Source organism: Bison bison, unplaced genomic scaffold, assembly GCF_000754665.1.
Source record: "Bison bison bison isolate TAMUID 2011002044 unplaced genomic scaffold, Bison_UMD1.0 scf7180017864152, whole genome shotgun sequence".
Lineage (NCBI taxonomy): Eukaryota > Metazoa > Chordata > Mammalia > Artiodactyla > Bovidae > Bison > Bison bison.
In genome coordinates, this window is record NW_011494724.1 from 573,339 (window position 1) to 591,229 (window position 17,891).

At 34.8% G+C, this 17,891-nt stretch overlaps 1 protein-coding gene across 1 annotated transcript in view; it reads left to right on the plus strand.

Annotated features, from left to right (window-relative positions):
• Window positions 1-17,891, plus strand: part of YTHDC2 (YTH domain containing 2) — a 74,016-nt gene that overhangs the window by 29,241 nt on the left and 26,884 nt on the right. The window contains exons 11-20 of the mRNA XM_010840950.1: window positions 1,973-2,099; window positions 2,483-2,548; window positions 7,484-7,662; window positions 7,902-7,998; window positions 8,077-8,164; window positions 8,251-8,331; window positions 10,193-10,275; window positions 12,880-12,985; window positions 14,660-14,779; window positions 15,099-15,371. Of these exons, the coding sequence (XP_010839252.1) occupies window positions 1,973-2,099; window positions 2,483-2,548; window positions 7,484-7,662; window positions 7,902-7,998; window positions 8,077-8,164; window positions 8,251-8,331; window positions 10,193-10,275; window positions 12,880-12,985; window positions 14,660-14,779; window positions 15,099-15,371 (1,220 nt within the window). The remainder of the gene's footprint in view (window positions 1-1,972; window positions 2,100-2,482; window positions 2,549-7,483; window positions 7,663-7,901; window positions 7,999-8,076; window positions 8,165-8,250; window positions 8,332-10,192; window positions 10,276-12,879; window positions 12,986-14,659; window positions 14,780-15,098; window positions 15,372-17,891) is intronic.

The window sequence follows — 17,891 nt, forward strand, 5'->3', positions numbered from 1 at the left end:
GAGAAATGTCTATTTAGTTCTTTGGCCCATTTTTTGATTGGGTCATTTATGTTTCTGGAGTTGAGCTGTAGGAGTTGCTTGTATATTTTTGAGATTAGTTGTTTGTCAGTTGCTTCATTTGCTCATAGATTTCTTTTTAACTGTATCAATTTTCCTGTGTGATCTTGTGTAGCCAGGTAGTAATTAGCTGGTTTAGTAGGAATAGGCATTCTGTGGAATGCTGGATGCTAGTCATCTGTTGCTGCATAAGAAATGATTCCCAAACTTAGCAACCTAAGACGTTTATTATTTTACATAGTTATTGAGAGTCAAGAATCTGAGAGTGGCTTAACTGAGTGGTTCTGCCTCCGAGTCACTCGTAGACTGATAGTTAAGCTGTTGGCAGGGGTTGCAGTCATCTGAAAGTTTACCGAGACTGAGAATCTGCTTCTAAGATGGCTCACTCTTGTGGCTGTTGGTCAGAGAACTCAGTTTGTCTCTGCTGTTGGCAGAAGGCCTCTGTTCCTTGCCATCTGGACCATCCATAGGATTGCCTTATTCTTCTCAGAATGTGACAGCTGCTTCTCCCAGAGTGTGTGATTCAAAAGGGAAAAAGGAAAAGCAAGCAAGAAACTGTAGGTACCTTTCATGTCCTAGTCTCCAAAGTTGCACAGCATTTTTTCCACTTTATTCTATTTGCTCGAATGAGTCACTTAGTCCAGCTCACACTCAAGGAGAGGGGAATTAGGCTCCACCCCTTGAAGGAAAGAGTATTACTGAATTTTTGGTCATTTTCTAACTCCCATGCTTATCTGTACCCCTAATTGAATATTCCATTGAAGTAGTAATTCTCATATCAGATCAGATCAGATCAGTCGCTCAGTCGTGTCTGACTCTTTGCGACCCCATGAATCGCAGCACGCCAGGCCTCCCTGTCCATCACCATCTCCCAGAGTTCCCTGAGACTCATGTCCATCGAGTCAGTGATGCCATCCAGCCATCTCATCCTCTGTCGTCCCCTTCTCCTCCTGCCCCCAATCCCTCCCAGCATCAGAGTCTTTTCCAATGAGTCAACTCTTCGCATGAGGTGGCCAATTCTCATATAGTGAACACAAATCATAATCTTTGCAGATCTTTTTAATAATGCATGTGCTTTCTCACCCAAGACTACTGAATCTGAATCTAGAAGTAAGGCATAGCTATCTGTGCTTTCAGAGATAAAAAGCCTGAGGTCCCCCTGAGGTCTTATAAGTCCCCCTGTCTACCTTAAGAACCATTGGTTTATATTAATATTTGATACCATGTTTTAGAGGGTTGTTAACCTGTTTTACTAATAGAGGGTTTTTCTCAGTAGTGATTTCTTTCTGAAATTACCAATTTTGTACTTTATGAACATCAGTTCTAAGTAATTATAATACTTTGCATTGCTTGAAATATATTTTAAGATGGAATTTAAATTCAATAAAAGTTTTTTTTTTTTTCTCATGGAGGGGTATTATGGGAAGTAAACTTTCTGCCAGTGTTACTCTCTTTAAGCATCTTATAAGACGACCCTGGATTGATGGAGGAATAAATGCAAAATAAAAGGATGTCAAAAAATCATTTAAAATTTTTCATTTGCCCTTTTAACTTTCACTACTAGATTCTGATGACAATTAACTTTTTAATTATATCTTGCCATTTGATTAAGGCAGAATCTAGATTTAAGAAGGTTACTTAAGAGTTCAACAAAGTTAGTAGCTTTCCTTTCTGCTTTGATTAACACTATCTTTCCTTCTCCTGCCTTCCAACTTGTGGTACCCATTTTATCCTGCTTATACTAATGACACATCAGTATCAGATCTTAGATGATCTGAGTTAAGGGTTATACAGTGCTGTTATGTATTTAGGTAAATGACCATGTCCTAGGTTAATTCCCCTAACAGTCAAAGAAATTAAAATGTATTTAAATAATTTGAAAATTTAACATTTACATATCTTTTCTTTCTTTTAGTTGATTATAGACATAGTGAAACCAGTGCAACAGCTCTGATGGTTGCTGCAGGACGAGGCTTCTCAAGTCAAGTAGAACAGTTAATTAGTATGGGAGCCAATGTTCATAGTAAAGCATCAAATGGCTGGTAATTTTTAAGTGCATCTGTTGTTTGTATGCCTTCGTATAGCTACATATATCTTTTTTGAATTTTTATATTTGCTTTTATATTAAAAGCTATTGTGAGGGGACTTCCCTGCTGGTCTAGTGGTTAAGACTCTGAGCTTCCACTGCAGGGGACATGGGTTTAATACCTGATTGGCAACTAAGATCCTACAGACCATGCAACACAGCCAGTAAAAAAATAAATTTGCTAAAAAAAAAAACAAACTTAAAAAAAAAAGAAAGCTGTTGTGTAAAATTGCTCATACATCTCTACTTTAATTAATGAATGAATAACTTTGAGTAATTAGTTTCCTAATTTTGAGAACATTATTTCTTTTTTAATTTGATACCTTTGAATTTTGCCAGGATGGCTTTAGATTGGGCTAAACACTTTGGCCAGACTGAAATTGTGGATCTTCTAGAATCTTACAGGTAAAACTTTTTGCTATTTTTAATTCTAACTCCTTTTGAAAAACGTTAGCCATATAAATCGTAGAATGTGACCTATAAAAGCTATTTATAGTCTCTTATCCAGCTATATATATTTTTTTGTACTTCTAAGAACTTTTTCTAATAGTTTTCAGTTACTTTATAGGTTGCTAATAAGATTTCCAAGGCAAGCCATTCAATATCAGTGTAATCCAAGTTTATGCCCCAACCAGTAATGCTGAAGAAACTGAAGTTGAATGGTTCTACGAAGACCTATAAGACCTTCTAGAACTAACACCCAAAAAAGATGTCCTTTTCATTATAGGGGACTGGAATGCAAAAGTAGGAAGTCAAGAGATACCTAGAGTAATAGCCATATTTGGCCTTGGAGTACAAAATGAAGCAAGGCAAGAGCTAACAGAATTTTGCCAAGAGAATGCATTGGTAATAGCAAATACACTTGTCCAACAACACAAGAGACACTTCTACACAAGGACATCACCAGATGGTCAATACCAAAATCAGATTGATTATATTCTTTGCAGCGAAAGATGGAGAATCTCTATACAGTCAGCAAAAACAAGACTGGGAGCTTTCAGTGGCTCAGATCACAAATTCCTTAGCACCAAATTCAGACTGAAATTGAAGAAAGTAGGGAAAACCACTAGACCATTCAGGTATGACCTAAATCGAATACCTTATGATTATACAGTGGAAGTGGCAAATAGATTCAGGGGATTAGATGATAGAGTACCTGAAGAACTATAGACAGAGATTTGTGACATTGTACAGGAGGCAGTAATCAAGACCATCCCCAAGGAAAAGAAATGCAAAAAGGCAAAATGGTTGTCTGAGGAGGCCTTCCAAATAGCTGAGAAAAGAAGAGAAGCTAAAGCAAAGGAGAAAGGGAAAGATATGAGCATCTGAATGCAGAGTTCCAAAGAATAGCAAGGACAGATAAGAAAGCCTTCCTCTGTGATCAATGCAAACAAATAGAGGAAAACAATAGAATGGGAAGACTGGAAATCTCTTAAAAATAATAGAGATACCAAGAGAACATTTCATGCAAAGATGGGCTTGAAAAAGACAGAAATGGTATGGACCTAACAGAAGCAGAAGATACTAAGAAGAGGTGGCAAGAATACACAGAAGAACTGTACAAAAAAGATCTTCATGACCCAGATAACCACGATGGTGTGATCACTCACCTAGAGCCAGATATCCTGGAATGTGAAGTCAAGTGGGCCTTAGGAAACATCCCTATGAACAAAGCTAGGGGAGGTGATGGAATTCCAGTTGAGCTATTCCAAATCCTGAAAGATGATGCTGTGAAAGTGCTGCACTCAGTATGCCAGCACATTTGGAAAACTCAGCAGTGGCCACAGGACTGGAAAAGGTCAGTTTTCATTCCAATCCCAAAGAAAGGCAATGCCAAAGAATGCTCAAACTACCGCACAATTGCACTCATCTCACACGCTAGTAAAGTAATGCTCAAAATTCTCCAAGCCAGGCTTCAACAGTATGTGAACCATGAACTTTCAAATGTTCAAGCTCGTTTTAGAAGAGGCAGAGGAACCAGAGATCAAATTGCCAGCATCTGTTGGATCATCAGAAAAGCAAGAGAGTTCCAGAAAAACATCTATTTCTGCTTAATTGAATGTGCCAAAGCCTTTAACTGTGTGGATCACCACAACCTGTGGAAAATTCTTAAAGAGATGAGAATGCCAGATCATGAAGTTAAAATATATTAAAATGTCTATTATTCAGGAATACAAAATATTTATTTGACTTGGGTTTTTGTATTATATTACATCTATAGATTTAGTCTTGAATATTTGTTGGGAATACCAGACAACCTGACCTGCCTCTTGAGAAACCTGTATGCAGGTCAGGAAGCAATAGTTAGAACTGGACATGGAACAACAGACTGGTTCCAAATAGGAAAAGGAGTACGTCAAGGCTGTATATTGTCAACCTGTTTATTTAACTTATATGCAGAGTACATCATGAGAAACGCTGGGCTGGAGGAAGCACAAGCTGGAATCAGGATTGCCGGGAGAAATATCAATAACCTCAGATATGCAGATGACACCACGCTTATGGCAGAAACTGAAGAAGAACTAAAGAGCTTCTTGATGAAAGTGAAAGAGAAGAGTGAAAAAGAAAAGTTGGCTTACAGCTCAACATTCAGAAAACTAAGATCATGGCATCCCATCCCATCACTTCATGGGAAATAGATGGGGAAACAGTGGAAACAGTGGCTAACTTTATTTTTCTGGGCACCAAAATCACTGTGGATGGTGATTGCAGCCATGAAATTAAAAGACGCTTAGTCCTTGGAAGAAAAGTTATGACCAACCTAGACAGCATATTAAAAAGCAGAGACATTACTTTTCCAACAAAGGTCCGTCTAGTCAAGGCTATGGTTTTTCCAGTAGTCGTGTATGGATATGAAAGTTGAACTATAAAGAAAGCTGAGTGCCGAAGAATTGATGCTTTTGAAGTGTGGTGTTGGAGAAGACTCTTGAGAGCCCCTTGGACTGCAAGGAGACCCAACCAGTCCATCCTAAAGGAGATCAGTCCTGAGTGTTCATTGGAAGGACTGATGATGAAGCTGAAACTCTAATACTTTGGCCACCTGATGAGAAGAGCTGACTCATTGGAAAAGACCCTGATGCTGGGAGTAATTGAGGGCAGGTGGAGAAGGGGACGACAGAGGATGAGATGGTTGGATGGCATCACCGACTCAATGGACATAGGTTTGGGTGAACTCCAAGAGTTGTTTATGGACAGGGAGGCCTGGTGTACTGTGATTCATGGGGTCGCAAAAAGTTGGACATGACTGAGCGACTGAAGTGAACATCTGTAGATTTAGTCTTGAATATTTATTAGATGAAGTAAACATTTGACGTATGAAATTAGTTTTATCATTTTAATTTCATTAAATGATAAAGTAGTGTCTCAAAATTCTTGGCAGATCCAAATGCTAATTCTGGGGTGGTGGGTTTTGTTGTCATTTCATTAATTGCACCCAGAACTTGCAGTCCTTTTAGTGCTAATACTTTGAAAGTTCCATTCTTATGGTGTTAGGTCTAGCTTACTGGATACTACAGATTACCACATAAAGCAGTTATCTGGATAATATTTTATTTATCCTGGCTAAGTCAGCTTTCTTTTTGTTCCATAGATCATGATATTATCAATTATAAATTTAAAATATTTAAATTAAATTCATTACGTTTCCTGGATTGATAAAGTTTATAGCTTTAAACAACACAAAAGTAAAACAATAAACTTGAAATGGTGTAAGTTGGACTTAAAAATTTTAAATACTACAGTTATAAAGTTGAAAAATGTTCATATTTTTCCTACTGAATGCAGTCTTATTTTTCTCCTAAACTCTTTAAGAGACATTGAGCTGAACTGAACTTTCTAGAAATCATATTGATAATTTCTAGTGATGGCAATAGTCTATATTTTTACATACAGCATGAAGAAACAAGTGGATTATTCCAGTAATTTCTGCTGATGCTGGCTTTTGGGAAATAGCACAATCAACCTACTTTTAGTTTGAGGTGAAGTGAAAGTCGATCAGTCATGTACAACTCTTTGCAACCCCATGGCCTTTACAGTCCATGGAATTCTCAAGGCCAGAATACTGATGTGGGTAGCCTATCCCTTATCTAGCAGATCTTCCCGACCCAGTAATCGAACCAGGGTCTCCTGCAGTGCAGGCAGATTCTTTACCAACTGAGCTATTAGGGAAGCCTACTTTTAGTATAGGAGAACCAAATTAACAGTCATGTTAACTTGGTACCTGTACAGTTCTTTTATTTTTAATGAGAACTATTTTTCAGAATATTGTTTATAATAATGAGTAGTTAGAAACAACCTATTAAAATATAAGTGATCACCAAAAGTTTGTGTTTTTTAAGTTTTATTTATATTCAATTCACATATCATATGATTCACCTACTTTAGTGTATATTCCAGTGGTTTTTAGTATGCTCAAAGAGTTATGCAATCATTACCACAGTCAGTTTTGATAACATTTGCATCACCCCAAAAAGAAACCTATGCTCATTAGAAGTCTCTTCTTATTTTCTCAACTTTCCCAGCCCTAGGCAACCACTAATCTACTTCCATTTTCTATAGATTAATATTCTGGACAGTTCATATAAATGGAATCATATAATCTGTGGTCTTCTATAATTGGCTTCTTTCACTTAGCATAATGTTTTCAAAGGTCATCCATGTTGTAACATCCTTTTAATGACTGAGTAATATTCTATTTTCTGGGCAGACTAGTTTGTTTATTCATTCATTAAATGATGAACAGTTCAGTTGTTTCCACTTTTGGGATGTTATGAATAATTACTGGTATAAATATTTATGTACAGATTTTTATGTGGACAGATATTTTAATTTCTTCTTATCTATATTCTTAGGAGTCTAACTGCTGGGGCACATGGTAACACTGTGTTTAACATTTTGAGAAACGGCCACATTGTTGTCCAGAGTGGTTACATCATTTTACATTTCCACTCCGTTCCAGTTTCTTCACATCCTCTCTCACACTTATTATTATTTGTTGTTTGATAATAGTAATTCTAGTGGGTATGAAGTGGTATCTCATTGTGGTTTTGAATTTCATTTTTCTGGTGACTAATGATGTCATGTGCTAGTTGGCTATTGGTATATTTGCTTTGAAGAAATGTCTTCAAGTTGAGCTTTTTAAAAAGCACCTGTTGCCAAGTTTTACTTTGAATAATATACTTGAAACCAAAATATGAATTACATTATAGCTAGAGGATTAATTGTCACTTGACCTTTTAGAGTATATTGAAAATGTGAAGGTGGACATAATGGGAATAATTGGCAAGGGTTACTCTCTTTAATGGAATTCGACTTGATCTATTTTTTTTTTTTTTCTTCTAGTGCTTCTTTGGAATTTGGAAATCTGGATGAAAGCTCTTTGGTTCAAACAAGTGGAAGTGATCTCAGTGCAGAAGACAGAGAGCTTCTGAAAGCTTATCACCATAGTTTTGATGATGAAAAAGTAGACTTGGATTTGATTATGCATCTTCTATACAATATCTGCCATAGTTGTGAAGCTGGTAAATGAGTATTGTCTAAAAGAACTGGAACAAAAATATATTCTTTGATTTAGAAATTAATATTTTGTGTATATAAATTTTTATATAATTCCATTGATAATAATGCACAGTCTCTTTAAATGTCATAAGTATTAGAGCTTATCAGTACTTGAAAACACATATATAGTTCATTATGTTTAGTTTTGATTGATTCTTGTTTTAAAAGAGATTAAATGTTAAAAAAATCATTCTTCTTCAAGGTGCAATATTGATTTTTCTACCTGGATATGATGAAATTGTTGGTCTGAGGGATCGCATCCTGTTTGATGACAAGCGGTTTGCTGAAAATGCACATAGGTAAACGCTAACACTTTGCATTTATTACTTTTAATAACAGTTAGGTACCACAGTATATTTTCTCTTAATTGTCAACAGATACCAAGTCTTTATGCTTCATTCAAACATGCAAACATCTGATCAAAAGAAGGTATTAAAAAACCCACCTGCAGGTGTTCGAAAAATAGTAAGCTTCATAAAATCTTCATTTTTCCATTTTTTTAGTCATTGGTTTTGCATTCATATTAACTATGATATAATATTCTATTGCAGATCCTTTCTACCAATATTGCCGAAACCAGCATTACAGTCAATGATGTTGTCTTTGTTATTGATTCTGGTAAGGTGAAAGAGGTATGTATGAAAAAATTGCATTTTTGCTTAAATGAAGAAGGTTAAGTTCCATAACAATAAATATTTTTATGAGCAGAATTCATCTTAATGAGGAAACTTCTGGTTCTATGATGAATTTGACATAGTAAATGTTGGTTTCACTGAAGTGAATATTCTACCTTAATTCAGTTTGTAGGGTTTGTCTTGTTATTCTAACAGTTTAGCTTCTGCAGCTTCCCTGTGGCTCAGATGGTAAAGAATCCTCCTGCAATGCAGGAGAACCAGGTTTGATCCCTGGGTTGGGAAAATCCCCTGGAGAAGGAAATGACAACCCACTCCTGTATTCTTGCCTTGAGAATCCTATGGACAGAGGAGTCCACGGGGTTGCAAAGAGTTGGACACGACTGAGTGATTAACACACACACATATTAAATATTAGGAAGAAAATGAATCATTTGGCTAGTAACTGAAAGTTTTGTCAGTGTGGAAATTTGATTACATACTTTGTATGTTTTCTTTCTACTTATGGGCATGGACTGTGTCCTTCTTGTTCATTGTTACATTTCCAGTGCTCTGCATGTAGTATTAATGGGTATTCAAAAAATGTTTAGTTCAAAAAAGCCTTCTTCAGTTCAAGAAAACAAATATAAAACCAGGCTTCAGCAAATGATGGCTACTGTAAGAATTGGGCCCATCAACTGCTTTTGTAAAAATAAATTTTATTGGAATAATGCCTTGTTCTTGTCCACTTTTACCCATTGTCTGACTGCTTTCACACTGCGATGGCAGATTTGAGTAGTTGCAACAGAGTCCCTCTGCAAAGGCTAAAGAATTTCTGCCAACACCTGATATAAATAAAAGTCAGTGTTTATTTCCTTGTAGTATTGCAGTGCCCACCAATTCTCAGTATTCCTAATTTTGGTCAGTCCTTTCATGAAAGAATTGAAAATTTTTGGTTTTTCAAGGAAATAAATGCTATCCATGTTGGGAAAATACATCATGTCTGCTCTAGTGGGTATAAATTATCATTTTAATGTGAAAACAAGTTACCTTTGTGTGTTATTAAGAAAACTGATGGTAGTGTCAAAAGTTATTTTATACACAAAATTGACAAATGTAATATTTTATTAAAAACAAAATAAGCAGCATCTTTTCTAAAAATGTCATAATAAACTATTAAGAGAACCCATTTATATTTATCTATGTAGTTATTTTATGAAAAGGAAGGTATAAAGTCACTAGAGTATATATATTCTAGTTAACAATGTATTATTTAAAAATATTTCTCTATAGTAAATTTTCACTTTAGTAGTGAAAATATGGGGTTAGTAGTAGTTCTTTTTTACTTTCTCTTTTGTAACATTCTAGATAGGCTAATACATTAGTAGTTCAGCAGGAGATAAAATGGATGGGGTTGAAAATTCTTCATTTGGAAATAGGATTACTTTAGTGATTATTACTGTTCTCGCCGATCAGCTTCCTGAAAATTATGTCAGAAAATGTCTTTCCCTGATGACTCCTATTCCCCACAGTGATGTAAATCTGATAGAAAATGACCTTAAGAGAATAGATCAGTTCTCTACAATCTTGATGCTTTATGAGAACTGACTGCCATTATCCAAGTGTAGTAGAGTAAAACAGATAGCGTAGCAAGGCACAGCAGGAGGAAGTTTTACAGTTCTTCAGAGTTTAGTTTTCCTTTTTTTCCCTTAGAATGATTATAACCAGAAATCTGGATTTTTAAAAAAAATCAGTACTCTGTGCTAATTAGTCAAAAACAACTCTGAATTAAACTGGGCATGTTAAAATATATTCATAATGTTTCCTATTTCTTCTTAAATACCTTTTATGTATTAACATGAAGGTGATTTAAATATTACAGAAATCCTTTGATGCACTGAATTTTGTTACAATGTTAAAAATGGTATGGATTTCCAAAGCTAGCGCCATACAACGAAAAGGCAGGTAATGTATATTTAATGAACATTCATTCAATTCCCATTAAAATGGGAACATATTTAATGTATATTCTACTCTCTATAAAATGTTGAAATCTTCATGTTTGTCTTAATTTTTATATTATTTTTTCAAAGCAGACAATTTTAATACTTATTTTAAAGTCAAATTTAGGTTATGTTAAAAGTAAAAATTTTTGCCTTGTATAACCTACACTCAGAACATGTAAAAAATTTAAAAAATGAAAATAAAAGCAATGTAAGATAAGACTAATTTCTATACTGTACAAAAAAACTCAGAATAAATCAGTTAAATTAAGATCACTACATTAACCTCATGTATGCCACATGTATCTTGCATATATGTGAAGAAAGGCAAATTAATGAGGTACTAGTTTTTGCTTATCAGATTGGTATCAATGAAAATTTTTAAGTTGGTAAAAGCATAGATCATAGGCTTTCATAGTTTGTTATTGGAAGTGTAAATTGGTGTGACTTCTTCACAGGATGATTTGAAATTGTTTATCCGAATCTCCCTTTTTGCAGTGGATTCCACTTCCCATAATTTATCCCGAGTATACTTGCACATGTGTGCAAAGATATATGTTTAAGAATGCTTTTAGTAATATATTATTAGTAGTGAAAAATCTGGGAACACTGTAATGTCCATAAATAGTGAAGTGGTTAAGCAAATTATATTATTGCCACATAATGTCTTACTTAGTAACTGTTAAAAGGAAATATGTAGATATATGTGTCTTATGTGGATAAGTTTTCAGAAACTTGTATTAATTGAAAAAGTAAGGTATAAAGCATATATCTAGTATTTTCTTGTGCTAAAAAGTATCTGTATATGTTTATATATGTATTTAGACATACATTGTCAAGGCAGAGAACATTAAAAAACAGCGGTTGTTGATTGAGAAGGAGGACAAAACAAAAGATTATATTATCTAAACTTCGTTGATAAAGCAGCAACAGAGTTTGAGAAAATTGACTCCGATTTTGAAAGAAGTTTTGTGGGTAAAATGCTATCAAATAGCATGGCATGCTTCAGAGAAATCATTTATGAAAGGAAGAATCCATAAATGTGGCAAACTTCATTGTTGTCTTATTTTAACAAATTGCCATAACTTCCAGCCTTCAGCTGATCAGCAGCCATCAACATTGAGGCATGACCCTCCACCAGCAAATAGATTATGACTTTGAAGGCCCAAATGATGGCTAGCATTTTTTTAGTGATAAAGTATTTTTAAAATTAAGATTATACACATTGTTGATTTAGATGTAATGGTATTGCATGCTTAGTGTACTAGAGTATAGTGTAAAACAACTCTTCCGTGTACTTGGAAACCAAAACATTCTTGTGACTTGCTTTATTGTGTGTGCTATATTGTTTATTGTTGTTTGTTATTATGTTTATTATGTGTGCTTTATTGCTATAGTCTGGAACTGAACCTGAAATACCTCTGAGGTATGCCTGTAAATAATTCAAGAGGTACTCAGGAGAGTAATACTGGTGATTGTATGTTCAGGGGTAGGGAATAAAGTGGAATGAAGGATGTCTTACAGGTTTCTAAGAAAATTTTGTGGATGGTGGTGCTATTGTTAGGTGAAATGTGAAAACTGGTGATATGAGGACAGTTAATTTTTGATTGTGTTGAGTTTGAATTGACTGTGGAAAATCCAGGGGGAGCTAAGAGACTTCTGAAATACAGGTCCAGATTAGATAATGAGACCTATATGGATGAAGTTTGAAGTTACAAGGATTATTAATATCACTTGGGAGAGAGAGTAGAGTAAGGAGAGCAGAGATCTGAGGTCTGACCTCAGAGGAACGTCAGCATTTAAGGACTGTGGAAGGATAGGAATTTCTTAGAGGAGGCTAGATCGGGTGGGAAAACTAATGTGTATGTAGTCAGGGAAATGGTGAAGGAAGGAATGGTCCAACAATGTCAGATTTTCTAACTTGTATCACACTGTGTTATAGTTATGTTTGTCTCTGTGGATTGTGAACTTTGTGGGAATAGGGATATTTCTGTATCTCTGTCACTTGGTATTAGCCTTGCTATTAGCTGATACAAGGACATTAAATGAAATTAAAAGTCATTGCTTTTCTTCAAGGTATATTTCTGGTACTTTCCAGAAAATTATGCAAGTCTCTGATGATGGGGTAAATGACACTCCTTTAGAGTTGTATAAATGCATAACTTCCACAACTCTAATCAGTGGACCTAAACACAGTGCTTGGTATCAGCTTCATAAAACTGATTAAATTGCTATATATTTATTCATACTTTATTTTTTATTTACTTTTATTTGTGTGTGTATATATATATGTATGTATATGCATTAAATTTTTTACCATTTTCTAGAAGTGTTACTTGTCAGGTAGATATCATTCATAAATCTCATTTGTAAATGAAATAATTGAATTTCACACCTATGAAGTATCTTTTCAAAGGTTAGGGGATCAGTATCAGAGTACAGATTCAAACTGAGATGACCTGATACTGGTTTATTGTTCTGTCTCCTAAATCACATTGCTTTTACAGTTTCCCTGTTACGGTTTTTATTCCTTGTTTGAGCCTTAATTTTGTGTTTTAATTTTAAGGGCAGGGCGATGCAGACCTGGAATTTGTTTCCGACTGTTCAGTAGACTTCGATTCCAGAATATGTTGGAATTTCAGACTCCAGAACTTTTGAGAATGCCATTACAGGTGGAAATTTACTACGTTCTAAAATGCTATTTTTGTGGGTGAGGGAGGAAAGGGGTCATTTCAAATTAGACAGATTGGACTTAAAAATAAATCAATTTATAAAATAAAATTCTAAAATATATATTATGGAGGGTGATTATATAAAACTAATATTTTTTCCTATAAGAAAATTTAATTCAGAAACCTCCAAAATTTTAAAGAGCTGCCTGAGTGCATTTCAGTTATGGTATAGGTTGTAAATATACTATTTTTTACTGTAACATTTTAGGATTCTGTCAACCATATCCATATTTCACCTTTTAAATTCTCAATGAGAAGTAGAAAACAAATCATTCAAGGTCCAAACAATAATATCAAAATCTCAGTTCAAGTTGCTGAGCTTACCTTGTTAGTTTTGGAACTGAGTCACTGAGATTTACTAGTCTATATTAATTATTTTCCTTTAAGTTTTCTGACTTAATGGAACAATCAAACACTATGTAGTTTGTTGGGAAAACTATCAGAAGTTCATTAATTTGATTCTTTGGTGTGCCAAGCTACATGCTAGCTTCCAAATCTTAAAGAGACAGTGGATCATATTATTGGCATCCATATACCTGGATTACTTCCCACTTCTCCATGCCTATGTGTCATTTTCTGTTCTTCTTACGATAAGATGCAGAATTCTTAACAAGAGCCTAAATCATCTCTCCTGCTTGTGTCTCTGGTTTTAATTTTTAATGCATACCTTTCCTCTTCTCTCTACTCATACTAGTAGCTTCAGTTTTTCAGGCACATTTTGTTTCTTTGTATCTCAGGGCCTTCACATGTGCCATCCCCTCTCCATAGAATCTACCCCTTTATTCCTTTTCTGATTAACTGATCTTTACATGGGAATTAATGCAGGCGACTTAAGAGATGCAGATTTGATCCCTAGATCAGGAAGATCCTGTGGAGGAGGGCATGGAAACCCACTCCAGTATCTTTGCCTGGAGAATCCCTTGGACAGAGGAGCCTGGAGGGCTAGAGTACATAGGGTCGCAGAGTCAGGCACGACTGAAGCTACTTAGCACGCACAATCTTTACATCTTAATTTGTGTCATTTCTTTAGAGAATTGTCTTTGACTTCCCATGGCCACCTCCTCTTGCCGTTTCTTGAACCTCATGTTTACGTCTTTAGTTCCTTTTATCCTTCATTATCACAACTGTAATTAAGTAGTTAATTATATAATTATTCTGTTTTTCACACACAATGAAAATCCATGAGGGCAGTGTCTGCCTATGCTCTTCTTTTTCTCCAACTTGATGTGTAGTGCCTAGCATCTATCAAGCACTTAAACATTTGTTGAATGGATAAAAGGTTGTAGAATGCAGTATAAAGGGGGAAAAAAGATTTTTGGACAGTGACTATTATTGTTATATATAAGGACTATGTGAGAAGACATTGCCAGCAGGGACAGTAGTAATCTTGATAGATGTTGATGGAAGATGATTATTAAGATTCTCACACTAAAGTATGAGCCCATATTTCATAGAAAGATCTTTCATGGAATGAGATTATTTCCTTTGCTGTTCATTTTAATCAGGGGCTCTACTAGTCTCTGTTGGGGATCTATAATTTATATGATTTTTTAAAAAATGAAAATCAGCTATAAATGTCAACATTTCAAAATTATTTGCTCTTTTTATTTACAGGAACTGTGTTTACATACCAAGCTGTTAGCCCCAGTTAATTGTGCTATTGCTGATTTCCTTATGAAAGCTCCTGAACCTCCACCAGCTTTAATTGTAAGAAATGCTGTACAAATGCTTAAGGTTGGTATCTTTATAGACTTATTTTACCTGGCTATTTTACTTGAAATTTAAACCAACTGATAATATGTCTTAACTACTTTTGTACCTTAAAAAATTATCTTAATAATCATGTATTTTGAATAATTCTTTTGTGGTAATTATAGTAAAACAGTGGGTATAGTTCATTTTTACATGATATATTTGAAGCAGAAACTTTTTTATGAGATGTAATAGCAAAAGAAAATTTACATTCTTATATCTTGCTTATGGATTTTTAAGTATAGGGTTTGATTAAACAGTTTTGATCATGTCAAGTTCTATTTTATATCATTTTATTTAGACAATAGATGCAATGGATGCATGGGAAGATCTCACTGAACTTGGATATCATTTGGCTGACTTGCCAGTAGAGCCACATCTTGGTAAAATGGTCCTGTGTGCTGTTGTTTTGAAGTGTCTGGATCCCATCCTTACAATTGCCTGCACGTTAGCTTATCGAGATCCTTTCGTCCTGCCAACTCAGGCCTCTCAGAAACGTGCAGCTATGCTTTGTAGGAAACGTTTCACCGCAGGAACTTTCAGTGACCACATGGCACTTCTCAGAGCATTCCAGGTAATATTGTTGTCATTTTAGTTTTGAAATGTTGCTAAACACATTTCTAGAGTAAGGGTAACAAATTTAAAAAAATAGATATGATTCCATTAATTTTATTTCATTATAAAGTCACATTTTATTAATAGCGCAGAAGAATATCTTCCTACTACTAATATGTTAAAATTATCATATTTTTCTCTAGTTTCTTTCATTTTTTCAACTGTCTCCTTGTGGAAATATGTGTATATATATATTTTTTTACTTTTATGTATATTTATTTCTTAATAAGCTCAAATTCTTTATCTTTAATCATATCTTATTCAAAAATGCTGTAAAATTTTAGTTAAGAAACAACTGTATGTTATTCAAAGTGTATAGAACAAAACTCAGAAGAAAATTATTTTGAATTTAATATCTATTTATTGATTTTTTTAGAGTATATCTCTTTCTTGTGTACTCAGGAAAGTATATTAAGAATTTAATTTTATAAAGCAAAATCCAAAAATCACTTAAAAATTTTAAGATAATGTGAGAAATTGAGGAAAGTGATAAATAGGAAAGAAAGGATAAGAATAGTGAGCCTGAGTAAAGGAAATGATATTGGAATTAAAAAATAATAATTGTAAGCTCTTTTGTGGGCGTTATTGAACAGAGGTTGATGCATTGTTATTAATTGGGTATATTAGATACTGTATATTATAATATTAAGTGACAATATTGTAATCAGAGGAAGATTTGGAGTAGAATTCCTATCTAGTCTGTTTTTTTACCCAGCTTTTCAGTTATATTCTGAAGCAAGAGAACTCATTTTCAAAGAGAAGCTTTACTATACTACATATAGGTAATTTCTAGGAATCTCACTTTCCATGCTCACACAGAGTAGGAAGTTGATATAAAGGTTATTTTTAGAGGCCTGGAGTGACAGGATTCTTAGATAATAATGGTATTATGATGACTTAGTTGGAAATCTCTCATACTTTAGTGGAGGAAAATTAGCAGGCACATCTATAAAAAGGTGAATATTTTTACATAGCTGGGTATTTAGGTTACCTGATACTTCATTCTCGTTGGGAGTTTATAAACTCAGTGGCTTTCATAGCATCATAGCATTTGAGTATAAATTATCTAATGATAATTCTATTTGGTTATAAAGTCTTAGATTTTATTTTAAAATTATTTATTCTTAAAAAATTAGATATAGTTGAGATATAACATTATATTAGTTTTAGGCGTAGAGCCTAATGACAGAATTTGTATATATTGTGAAATGATCACTACAGTAAGTCTAGATAACATCCGTCACTATGTTGTTGTTCAGTTGCTAAGTCGTGTCTGACTCTTTGTGATCCCATGGACTGCAGCATGCCAGGCCTCTCTGTCCTTCACTGTCTCCTGGAGTTTGCTCAAACTCATGTCGATTGAGTGGGGTGATGCCATCCAACCATCTCATCTGCTGTTACCCCTTCTCCTCTTGCCCTCAATCTTTCCCAGCATCAGGGTCTTTTCTAGAGTCAGCTCTTCGCATGAGGTGGCCAAAGTACTGGCGCTTCAGCTTCAACATCAGACCTTCCAATGAACACCCAGGACTGATCTCCTTTAGGACTGACTGGTTAGATCTCCTTGCAGGCCAACGGACTCTCAGGAGTCTTCTCCAACACCACAGTTCAAAAGCATCAATTCTTCAGCGCCCAGCCTTCTTTATAGTCCAAATCTCACATCCATACATGACTACTGGAAAAACCATAGCTTTGACTAGGTGGACCTTCATTGGTAAAGTTACGTCTCTTCTTTTTAATACATTGTTTAGGTTTGTCATAGCTATTCTTCCAAGGAGCAAGCATCTTTTAATTTCGTGGCTGCAGTCACCATCCACAGTGATTTTGGAGCCCAAGAAAATGAAATCTGACACTCTTTCCCCATCTATTCACCATGAAGTGATAGGACTGGATGCCATTATCTTTGTTTTTTGAATATTGAGTTTTAAGCCAGCTTTTTCCTTTTACTTTCATCAAGAGGCTTTTTAGTTCCTCTTCACTTTCTGCCATTAAAGTAGTATCATCTGCATATCTGAGGTTGTTGGTATTTCTCCCAGCAATCTTGATTCCAGCTTGTGCTTCATCCAGCCCAGTATTTCAAACGATGTACTCTGCATATAAGTTAAATAAGCGGGGTAACAGTATACAATCTTCTGCCCAGTCTTGAACCAGTCAGTTGTTCCTTGTCCAGTTCTAACTGTTGCTTCTTGATCTGCATACAGGTTTCTCAGGAGGCAGGTAATGGTGTCTTGTATTTCCGTCTCAGTAAGAATATTACACAGTTTGTTGTGATCCATACAAAGGTTTTACCACAGTCAATGAAGCAGAAGTAGATGTTTTATGGGAATTCACTTGCTTTTTCTATGATCCAGTATATGTTGGCAATTTGATCTCTGGTTCCTCTGCCTTTTCTAAATTCAGTTTGTACCTCTGGAAGTTCTTATTTCACATACTGCTGAAGCCTAGCTTGAAGGATTTTGAGTATTACCTTGCTGGCATGTGA